This window comes from Parasteatoda tepidariorum, chromosome 1 (assembly GCF_982258835.1).
Source record: "Parasteatoda tepidariorum strain Cologne lab strain chromosome 1, Ptep-v5.0, whole genome shotgun sequence".
In the NCBI taxonomy this organism is placed as follows: Eukaryota; Metazoa; Arthropoda; class Arachnida; order Araneae; family Theridiidae; genus Parasteatoda; species Parasteatoda tepidariorum.
The window spans coordinates 131,133,541-131,146,008 of record NC_141755.1 but is presented as its reverse complement, the minus strand read 5'-3'; the positions used below and the strand labels follow the sequence as shown (position 1 = coordinate 131,146,008).

Genomic DNA, 12,468 nt, shown 5'->3' with positions numbered 1-12,468 from the left:
CTTTAATACTAAGATCATTCTGCAAGATACTTTTCAAAATAACAAATATACAAGTAACAAAAACATCAACTTCAAGAAGAAAAATAACTATTCGGATTAAAATAAATAAAGTTCAATATATATTTTTTATTCTAATATTATAGGTGATATTTTGTTTTGGAAAAACACACTAATTATTTCCTTTTTCTCATTTTGTAAGTCATCATCACATTAAAAGAATAATTTAAAAAATTGTGAAATCCGAAGTCTGCCCAGGCCGAATTTACTACCGTTTAGCGGTACGTTCACAAATTCAATTTTAGGTAAAAGGGTAGTTTCACAAATTGAACTTTAGGAAAAACGATAATTTCACAAAATACTTTTTCTTAAAATTTTATTTTTGTATCCCTTAAGAAACGATAAATCTATATTTTTACCATGTTTTTGTGTTGATTTTTTTACATAATTTTTCACAAATTATTTCTAAATTTTCACAAAATAGGTACCTTTCAGAAAAACCTAGACAGACCCCTGATATATACAGGGTTCTGTCCAGGGCAAATTTACTGCCGTTTAGCGGTACTTTCACAAATTCAATTTTAGGAATTTCACAAAATACTTTTAACATATTTTCGAAAAATATTTAATTATTTTTGAAAATATTTTCTTATTTTACTATATTTTTGTGTTGAGTTTTTAATATAACTTTTAAATTTTGCAAATTATGTCTAAATTTTCACAAAATAGGTACCCTTCAAAAAGAACCTAGACAGACCCCTGGTAGTAATAGCTATCGATAAAAAAAGATCGACTGCGAAATCACGCGAATCGGACTCTTCCAAAAGGGGTTACTAAAAGCTTGTTTTCATTCTAAGATTCAGTTTTTGCAATAAATAATATTGTATTAAAAATATCAGATTTTAAAAGCTATGTGAAAATCAATAGTAATAACTGCATTAAAAAAAAAAGTAGAATGAAAATTTCTGCAGAAAAGAAAACCAAATTTTTTACTTCATTATTCTTTAGTTTTCATTATTCTCAAATGAGAATAGAAAAATCATGAAAACTTTTTTTTAGCCGATGCTCGAGAAAGCCATCTTTTGAATATAAAAAGAATTTTTGTCTTCCCAAAAGAAAAATCTTTCTCTGCAATAACTCGGTAGCGTTCAGCGACAATGTTGCCGTGTCGCCATGGCTCGAAAAAAAGTCCAAAATTTTACCCGTCCTCCTGTGAAACTAACCCGTAGCTTCTAAATAAGTAAAAATATAATTTTCTCTTATTTATTGCAAACGTTTATATAAAATGCACAATGAATTAGTAGTTACTAGAATTACATTATATAGTAATAAAAGAAATACTAGGTTACTAATAGTAACCTAATATTTCTTTTATGAAATAATTTAAGTGACAAAGGTCAAGTTATCTGGAATGTCAATTTATCTGAGGGTACTGCGTTTTTTAAATGAATGGAATATGACGTTTGCCAGTTCCACAATCAAGCCAATGATTTACAGAGGTTTCTGCACAGAAAGGGGTTTTCCATTTAGGTTAGATGTTCAACGTTTCTTGTTTAAAACCAGAATTGTTAATTTCTTCGTTTGAAGTCCAAATGCACATGCAGGTTACCCATTAGGCCCCCTTAAAATGAATTTTTTGAAAATAAATTAAGAAAAACAATGATTTTTCAAAATGTCATGATTATTTTTTAGTTCTAATTTATAAAAATAAAGTAAAATTTAATTTATTTTAATTTTAAATGTGCTTTCTTAAATGAAAAGATATATAAATACTTTTATATTTGAATAAATAAAAAATATAGGTGAAAAAATTTAATTTAAGGGCCCCAAAAATTTGAATGGCCTAGGGCCCCGCGTACGCTTAATCCACCCCTGTGCACATGCACAGAGCAACTTTTCTTTTGTTTACCGATTACGTGAGCATTTGGTCTGACATAGGAGTTAACGAGATTTCTAGATTAGAGGGTCATTTTAGAAGTGAGGCTCTAGACCAGTGATTCTCAACCTTTTTTTTGTGACGGCACACTTTTAACGATTTCGAAATTTAACGGCACACAATGAAAAAAATTAGTTTCAAAGTTATTTACTTAACTATAATACACTGTGTTAAATAGTTTGTGATAATAATTTTGAATGTGAAATAAAGTACTACAAAAGCACATTTATTAAGGGATTAATTATTTCTTTCGACTAATATTTTATTAGTTAATAACAGTTATTTATGTTTTTGCTAGTTATTAATTGTTCGCTTGTTTTCTATAGCTAGTTTTTTTGCTGATTATTAATTCTTGTCAACTAGTGTTTTTGCTGATTATTAATTGTTAGCTTATTTTTTGTTAGTTTTTTTTTATAACTTTTAATTGCATAGCTTACTTTAATGATTAGCCTTTATTTAAGTTTGAAAGTTAATATTTAGCTTTGCTTTCCTTTGATAATTAATAATTTTAATGATCATTAAATTTCCTACTTATTTCAACATTTTTTAAAATTGTCAACGACAATTTAAACACTTCCTTCTTATTTTAAGATTGTCAGAGACAAGACAATCGCTGACAAAGATGTTCCCGCGGTTGAAGCGTGGAAAAATTATAATATACACTTTTCTTTAATTTAAACTTTACTCGTAATTAAAAAAGCATTATAATTTTTACTGTATCATTTCTAATATTTGGCGGCACATTTTAAGAATTTGGCGGCACACAAAAGTGCCGCGGCACAGTGGTTGAGAATCACTGCTCTAGACTCTTGTAAGATAACAAAAATTTAAAATTTATAACAAACATTAACGGGAAAACGGTTGTCCGTGGACGTCGGCTTCGAAACATTTGTTGTCCGCGGGGAATATTTGACCGCCGAGGACGAGTGGTTTTTCGAGCCCTGCGTGTCGCCACAATTCTGACACGGGGTTATCTGCAATACCCTAAAGACTAGGAAAATGAATAAATGTATATTTTAAATAAATTAATGTATTTTTGAGGTACTTAGAAGTCTGTTTTTTTCCATACAAATTTGTTTTTGTTATTTTTTTCTTAATTTCAACTATGGCACCTATATGTATTAAAATATGACATAACTGATTAAAAAAATTTGGATTCTGTGTCTAAATTGAAATAAAATTTTTATGCAGCCTTAATAGTCTGGTATGTTTGGCTATCAAATTTTCATGGTGTTTGCTCTGAATTTTTCTAGTAGCAAAGCATCATTTCATGGTGCGTAGCTTTTCTAAAAAGTGCTTAAAGGTGCTCGTTTTCGATATTTGTTTTTTAATAGCCCTTAAAGGTGCTTTTTTCATTGGGTGTTTTTAAAAAGTGCTTAATTTTCCATTTTCGAAAACTGGATTTTTTTTTACCATATCTATTCTTGCCATGCATTATGCAAAAACTTGCTTTTCACATTGTTCTATGCAACATTTTGACAATTAATTTAACCACACTCCATTTCGGCTCACCGTCGGTCGGTAGCCTATGAAAGTTCTAATCGTTTGATGTAATACTTGTGAGTCCCCGCATGAGTTGGTTTTGGTAAGATTATTGCTCTCTCATGTGCAACTCTGCTGCATTTTGCAAGATATTCTCAATTTCAGACTTCATTTTCCACCCTCTGATATAGAACCAAGGAATCTCTCGATAATTTTATAATGGCTAATATAATTTTAAAAAAAGAGTTCTTTGTCGGGAACTAGTTATTTTATCATGATCATGTAATGTCTTTGAAAATTATTCTGCATTTTGTCAAATTTATATAGTGCTTGAAAATATTTTTGAGTGCTTAAAAAGTACCTTAAAGTTGCTTATTTTTTGTTGAAAGATTTTGCTATGCACCCTGAGCTACTAACACTTTCTGTCCAGCAGTTGGACCTACACTGCTGTTTTCTCCTGAACTATGTAATATTCACTTCAATGTTTCTGAAAAACCACTTCCCTATTTTACATTACTTCCTCATTACAAACAAAATACTATTCTAAAGTATATTAAAATAATTTTTCTAGATGACAGTCCAAGGCCTATCATTCTTCCAGTCCCAATACCAGTTTACGTACCAACTCCATTGCATATGTTTTCGAGGCCTGTACCGTGTCCCGTTCCATTTCCTGTGCCAATACCAGTACCCATCATCATTCCAGCTTCTAAAGAACAAGTTTGTAAACAATTAAAAAAATATCAAGTATGTTCTTTACTTCTTAAATACTGCACTATTGCTTTTAGATTGAAATTTTTATTACCACTTTTTTTTTCATAACTGAGGACAAAAATATTTAAAGAAAATCTTTTTTTTTTTTTCTTCTTCTAACTTCTATGTTTTTGGGAAATTTTGTCGAGCTGTATTTTTATTACCATATATTTTTTTTCACATTCAGTCCCCAGACAAATTATTAGACTCATTATAAGATTCTATGTAAAATCTTAATTATCAGGTGATATGTTACGGCTTTATTGTTTTCACACGGCTTTAACAGGTCTGCACTTGTTTACGTTGGTGTATAAGTGGGTTAAATGGGACGATTATTATATAAATATGGAATAATTATTATATCAGGGATTATATTAGTATATTATAATAATTGGATCTAATTTTTAGCCGTACTAGTTTTTTTAATAATGACATGATTGGCATGAGTTTATAGGCAATACTTTTATATTTAAACATATATGTCATGAGTAAGATTCATATGATTTTTTATATACTTCCTATTTGTATTTATTTTTAACGTATTGCATTACAATGTTAACCCCAACTGATGCACGAACATAAACAAGTGCAAGGTGCTTTCATTCGCGTAAAAACAATAAAACTGTATAGTATCACCTGATAATTATAATTTTACATAGAATCTTATAGTAAGTCTAATAATTTGGCCAGTGACTGTAAATACATATTTTGACTCAAAATGTTTGCAATTTTTTAGCTAAATTCTTATTTACTGTTATATTATTTATTTACTATTATATTATTATTTTACTATTACACTATTATTATACAGCTAGTTTTTTTTTTTAAAAAATGATGTGTTATAAAAATAAGTGCTTATGATATCTTCAAAGGTGAACAATATGTGTCACCTTTAATATGAAGGGCTTCTCGATTCGCTTCTGATACATAAAATGGTTGCATGTTTGTCATCATGCTGTTTCTTTTATCATAAAGAAGTTTCTATCTTTCATTTTAATGTTATATATTTATTGTTATTAGGAAAATATTTCATGTAATTCTCTAGTAAAGGATAAGTTGGATACAGACCAAAAATCTCCTGATGCTATAAACAGTGAATCTGGTAAGTTATTTGATGTTTAGAATTTAAAGTGTTATGGATTATATAATTATGGTTATTAAGTAATCATCTGCTTTGAAAGACAAAGTGGTCGCAAATTTAACACTACCTCAATTTGTGTTATAACAGTTAGAAATTCTTCATAATTTATATTTGCTCCTTTATCATCTCTTTGAAAGTGATACTTAAATGATTTTATGACCCACAAACCTCCAAAATTTGACTTAGGTAATCAGGGCAAAATTAACAATCAGACAAAAAAAAAAATTTTAATCTTAATTTTTGACTAGACTATGAAATTGAACAATTCTTTATTGACTGTGAAAAAAAAATCTTATCACACTACACAAAATGTGATAAGTTCTCAGTTTCCTTCTCCAATTATCGGCCAACCATCAAACGTATGACAGAAAAGAATGGGTGGTTCTCGGGTCAGCGGCTGTCGAGACAGTGTCGAAGATTTCGCCTCGCTTTTGTGCACGCATATCCATGAACGTCAGGTTGAATGGAAATTATATAAGAAAAATACATCACTATACTCTTCTTAATCATCACTATACTCTTCATACATCACTATACTCTCTTGTGAAATCTGTCCTCCATTTAAAACAGTCAGCATCAACTTTCAAAATTCAGTCTTATACTTGCATTTGAGGGATTTAACATGTCATAGGCTGCAAAATGGAGGTGCAATTGAGTAGCAAAAACGACAGAAATGTTTGCCCTTTCCATTATTTCAGGCTCTTTGTAAGCCCTACAATTGTCTAGGATTAGAAGAGGCTCTTTTTTACTTCCAACCCGATGGATAGAAAATGTTTTTTAACTTGCAGCGCAAAACCGCTATTTATCCGTTCTTCCCATCAGTTGTTGAGTCATCCATGCTTCTCGCCCTGTGGCAGAATCTTACTGCAAGATACTTGTAATAATAACAAATGTGTATGTTACTAATTTAAAGTAATAAAAACTCTGTGTTTAAAAAATTATTTTTATTGAATATGTAATATTTTTTATTCTAATATTATGGGTGATATTCTGGCATTTAGTTGAAGAGAAATTACGCTAATTATTTCCTTTATTGCATTTTGTAAATCATTATCACATTAAAAAAATAATTAAAAATCATCATGAAATCCATAGCAGTAAATACCAAAAAACAGATGGATGACAAAATCACATGAATTGGGTTCTTCAAATAAGTTACTCAAATGCTCGTTTGTTTCAAGATTTGATTGTTGTTATAAATAATATCAGAATTTAATAACTATATGAAAATCAAAAGTAATAATTTCCAAAAAAGCGATGGAATCATTGCCTTAATAAGTAGATATTCGAATACACAATTCAAAATTCCCATATCGCCTGCAATATATCTGGATAATTAAATGCCACGTTAAAATCCATCACTGCCGGAAATACAATTGTAATACTAAAATTGAACATGACAAAAAGTGATTATTTATATGTGCAATTCAAATTTACATTTCTGCAGAAAAGAAAACCAAAATTTTTTCTTCCCAAAAGAAAGATCTTTCTGCAAGAACTCGGTAACATTCTGAGACAATGTCGTCGTGATTCTGCCAAAGGGGCTTTTTGATTGGATTTCATAATTGAATTGATCGGTGGTGTTTACTAGCTTATAGCTCTATTTTGCAAAAAAAAAGAGTTTAATGTGCATTCTTTAATATTTTATTTTTAGTAGTTATGTCTGGTAAACTAAATGCATAATAATTAATCTTGAACCACATATTTATTTTGTATAAAATTATGCTTTTGAAATGTGTTTCTATAAAACTAAATAACTTAAAATCAACTGGAATTGAATTTAAGAAAATAAGTTATAGACAGAAATGCAAAACTAATGGCGAAATGGTGTAATATGTTAGGAAAAATATGAAATATCTCCAAACTATTATTGATACCAATGATGATTAATTGAATGGTATTTATATTTTTAAACTTATATAAGTTTTTTTTTTCCAGTGACGTGATTTTCAGCTCAAAAATTGTAAAAGCTTTAAGGCTGCTGACCACTTAATCAAATATTTTACTGTTTTATAAAATTAATCATACATTTGAAAATGAAAATTCAGTCATTTTGAGAATAAAAGTTTTCTATTCAGATACTTTGTAAGAATCATTTTTAATATTCGACAAAAATCCTCCGAAAAGTGCCTGAACTATTGAAATCTGGCTAAAATTGTTATAAACCTGTTTCTTTTCTGTCATTTGAGACACATAGTATTAGAAGTGCTACATAACTGTTTCAATCGTGTATCATAATTACTAATATAACCATGTTTCATAATATGTATTTAAAAAAATATTGCCAAAACTATTGAAACCGTCTACTGCCTTTTCAAATAACATGGTACTATTTATACTTAAAGATCATTTGATATATTATAACTATTCAGCCTCGTGGCAGAATTGCAGCGACACGGCAACATTGTCGCAGAACTTTATAGAGTTCTTGCAGAAAGATTTTCTTTTGAAAACTGAAATTTTTTGCTTTTCTTTTTTACAGAAATGTAATATTCAAATCATACATTTAGATAATCACTTTTTGACGCTCTCAATTTACACTGATAGTATTGTAAATCAACGTAATGTTTCACGTGTTTTTTAAACATCTCGATATATTTCAAACAATATGGAAAATTTGAATCCTGCATTTGAGTATTTATTTTTTAAGGTAATAATTCTATCCAATTTTTGGAAGTTATTACTATTAATTTCTCCGTAGTTTTTAAATCCGATATTTTTTATACGATATTGTTTATTACGATCTTTTTTTTATTGTGATGATTATTTACAAAACGTGAAGAAATAAGTACTAAGTGCATTTTCTCCTCAACAAAATGTGAGAATATCACCCATACTATTAGAATAAAAAATTATTACATGTTCAATTAAAAAATTTATTTATTTATTTATTTATTTTTTTTATAATCACAGCTTATTTGTTGTTTTAAATTGGTAACATATATGTTTGTTAGTATTTGAAATCTTGCAGAAAGATATTAGTGCTAGAGAGTCACAGATAGATCAAAAAAAATTCTGCCACAGGTAACAGTGATTAAGATGTAGACATATAAAATTTTCATCATTCATTTTTTTCGTAATTTAAACATTATATATTAATTAAATAAATTAAACAGTATATTATGTTTAATTTATTGTGTGTGTTTTATTTATTATAATAATAATAATTAAAACACACACATATATGGAGAGCTGCAAACTGTCGAGAAAAGAACTTCTTAGTAGTTGCAACATAATAGATGTTTGACGTATTAAATCTTCAATTTAAAGTTTTTTTTTTTAAAAGCATTTCAATCTACCACGCAAGTCAATAATTAAAAAATATGTAAATATGATCTATTTGTTAGCTTACTTAGCTCTTAAATTTTTAATTAGTTTAATTATTAAAAAATCTTTTTCATCAACTGTAGAAATTGGCAGGTGTGTATATATGCATGTCAGAAGGCGTAACCCCCTCCAAACATACAATAAAACTACGCCACTGATTGTGGGAAAAGGTTTATCTTTGAACTATAGTTAGTTATTCATTTAGTATTTAACTTCTTGAAGTGTTATTTTTAAACTGAATGTTAAAATTATTCTGTTTTCAGATGATACACCTGATGGGTGCACCAAAGAAAACCAAAAAAGAACTCTAAGTTCGCCTATACATTCAAAGCACAAAAAATTGAAATTGGACGCTTCCGTCGACTCGTCCTCACCCTCTTGTGAAGAGGAAAACCCACAGAATTCTATTTTTGAAAGTTTTGACGACGAAGAACAGACTATGTTGAAAGTTCCTTAGTTGTTTTTTAAATTAAAATGTATATATGTGAAGAGTTCTCTCATCAGTCATAAACGAAACTCTTTTTTGCACTTTATTTTTTCAATTTCAGGTGCATTTAAAGCATTTTATTATTTCACTTATCATGATGGACAAACAGTGTAAAATAGTCCTATGCCTATTTTTGTCTATTTGCAATTATTTACAATTGTTAATTAAAATTGGAAAAACTTCTTTTATTTATAAGAAATGTTATTTCTTAGCAAATTTTTTAAAAAGAAAAAAAGTAAAATGAGTGTTTTGTCAGAATCTTTGTTAGAATTTGATTTTTTTTTTATTTAATATTATTTTTTAAATTTAATATTGGACTGTAAGTATGAGTGAATACAAATAAATTTTTTCACTATAAATGTGGTTGTTTTGATTTTCTGTAATGGCTTCACTTCTTGCTTTTCCTTGCCAACAAACAAGTTCCCTCCCCATATTGCAAACAGCCATAAAAAAATACTTTATGTCCCCTATTTTTGATCACGAGATAGCAAATGTCTGATATTATTCCTGTAGGCATGGAGTGATGCATGACAAGATGTGATTTATTGTAATATCTTTAGGGTTGCCAATCCACAGGGAAAACCTGGAGAATACAGGGTATTTAAAAATCACCTAAAATAACTGGGAATTTTTTCGTTTCAAACCGGGAAAATACGGGGAGTTTTGTTTCTTAATTTTGTCTTATAAAATATGGTGACCACTCAAAGTGTAATCTATGGGATATTTAACCATGATATTTCAGCTATTCTAAACTATTTCATATACTATAGCAGGGGTGACCAAGCTCCTTGATAGTCAAGCCATTATTTGAAATTTTTTTCTAGCCGCAATCTAATACGTATTTAAAAGGTATTCAAAAAAGAAATTTTTACAGAAATTATATTTATTGAAAACATATAAATAAAAGTACAAAATATGTGTATTGAATTTAAAAATTAAACACATTTATTTTACTTCTCTTGATAATTCTTTAAAATTTGGTGAATAATGGGTGACAGCACTTCTCGGTAATTCTTTAAGATGCTGGTTAGTAAATGCTGATCGGTGTTCGGATTTCACGAATTTTAAAGTGGAATTAAATGATTCACATAAGTACATTGTAAGTATGAAATTTGTAACTGCGTTGCACTTAGTCTTTCATATTTGCTGTTAATAATTTAAAAGACATTTTGAAGCACATACGGAATGATAATATTTTTTAAAAATATAATACAGTACAGGACCCGTTATCCGGAAACCAAAAAACCGGAGCGAAAATTAATAAACTATCACGCAATTTTTAAAACAATATTTTTTTTCCTCATAAGATTTTAGGATTTTTCTTTCTTTTTTGAAAGATTACCATCATTTTGAAAATAATCATTAGTGTATTACTTCATCGTTTTTTCTTCTTTTTAAGATTATTTCCCAATAATTTTTTTTTAGTTGTGTTTAACAATAAAAAAAACGGCTTCTTGTAGCGATTCAGAAAACCGGAAAAATCAGTTATCCGGAACAGCGATGGTCCCGATCGTTCCGGATAATCGGTTCCATACTGTAGCACAAAAATGAAAAGGGAACTCGGGACGTTTATCGAGAGCCACAAATAATCCTTCAAAGAGCCGCAAGTTGGCCCCCTCTGTACTATAGCACTATTTTAAGTATGTTCAGCTGTTTTTCCAGCAATTGAAACTGGTAAATATAGTTAGCCCACTGTAGCTCACACAACAGCACAGTCGTTGTTTCCTCTTAATATAGTGCGTATGATATGTACAGGGAAATTTTTTTTCCAGATTTGAATGGCAACCACGATCATTTAAAGGATTGTTTTTTAAAAATTTTAGTCTTGACACTTTTTAAAGTTATAACTTTTTTAAAATTAATTTTTGTATTTTTTTTTAAAAAAGTTTTGAAAATAATGTGTCAAACGTAAACATTCGGAGAAACAAAAATTGCTCTATGCAGCATGGTGCGTAGCGTTTTTAAAGGTGCTTATTTTTTTCGTTTTTTAAAAGTGCTTTTTTCATTGGGTGTATTTAAAAAGTGCTTAATTTTCGATATGTGTTACACAAAAGTGTGCTTTTCTCATTGTTCAGCCTATTCACAATTCATTCAACATTTCCGTTAGTCATAGCGTATGAAAGCACCAATTGTTTTACATGAGCCGTGATGTCTCAGGGCCTTCCAATGAGGTGAACCGGGTTCGAATCTCACCAATGGCTGGTCGATACGAATCCGGTTTGCACCGACCACGGTGCTGACGTGAAAAATCCTCAGTGGTTGACGAATCAAGGGTTAGAGTCACTTTGGCGTCAGGCTAACCTTGGGAGGTTCTCGTGGTCTTCCTCTCCATGTAACGCAAATGCGGGTTAGTTCCATCAAAAAGTCCTCCACGAAGGCAAAATTTCCCCCAATACTTGATCCAGGACTTCCCTTGTCTTCTGGATTGGGTTCAAAATTACTAAGTTGAACATAAGAAGTCGTAACCCCAAAAATTGGATCAGCTGTGGTTTTGCTGTTGCATTGTGGGACTGCATACGTGTTTTGTGCGATTGTATATAATACGATGGTTGCTGAATTTACATAGAGTATCGCTTCACTTCTCCCTCGCTTTAAAAATTATCATACAATTATTTATTTATTTTTTCATTTGCCCGAGATAACTTGGTATAATAAAATAAATACTTTTTACGTATGAAGAAAACTTGTGTTTTGTTTTAGTTCCTTGTATAATAAAAACTATGTTAATTTTTTGCTTTTTTTTAAAAAAAAAAAAAGAGAAATTTGTATGTAAACTGGAGAAATAGATGGAGAAAATAGAATGGGAATGAGAAAATTCATGGAGAAATAGAATTGATTCGTCTAGAGAAAAAAACTGCCGTACTATTATTACGGTTAATTATTTTTAGTAACTTGCTCTACTAGTATAGGGTTATTTGTGCAGTTTTATCTATGTACTAATATAGCAAAGATGCCAACTGCTCCAGACAAACCAAAATAATTTTTTAAAAAAACGGTAAATATCCAGAAAGTAAATTTTGCAAATATTTGACTATTTTTGCTTGCTTTTTAAAAGGTATAGAATGACATAAGTACTATAAAGTGATGAATTATATAAGCCTATGAATAGTTTAGAAATAGTGGTGGATAAAAATCTACTAAATTAAATTTATTAAACCAAGAATCACAATTCATAAATTACCACTTTAAAAAATATATATTTGCTGTCCGGAGCAAGTTGGCATCTCTGATATAGGTACAAATTATTTTATGAGTAAATTTGGTACTTAGTAAAACTGCATCAATACTGAACGTTTTTATCACAAATAATGTAGAAATAAGTGCCTCCCTCCCTCGAAGGTATAA

General features: G+C 29.4%; 1 protein-coding gene across 3 annotated transcripts in view; it reads left to right on the top strand.

The window, feature by feature from the left end:
• The window catches only part of LOC107452835 (uncharacterized), a 58,377-nt gene extending 48,895 nt beyond the window's left edge, over nt 1–9,482 (top strand). For all 3 annotated transcript variants that reach the window (XM_016069457.4, XM_016069447.4, XM_016069466.4), the window contains exons 12-14: nt 3,987–4,162; nt 5,189–5,270; nt 8,900–9,482. In XM_016069457.4, coding sequence (XP_015924943.3) covers nt 3,987–4,162; nt 5,189–5,270; nt 8,900–9,093 — 452 coding nt within the window. In that variant the 3' untranslated portion in view covers nt 9,094–9,482. The remainder of the gene's footprint in view (nt 1–3,986; nt 4,163–5,188; nt 5,271–8,899) is intronic.
• Nucleotides 9,483–12,468: the final 2,986 nt, after the last annotated feature.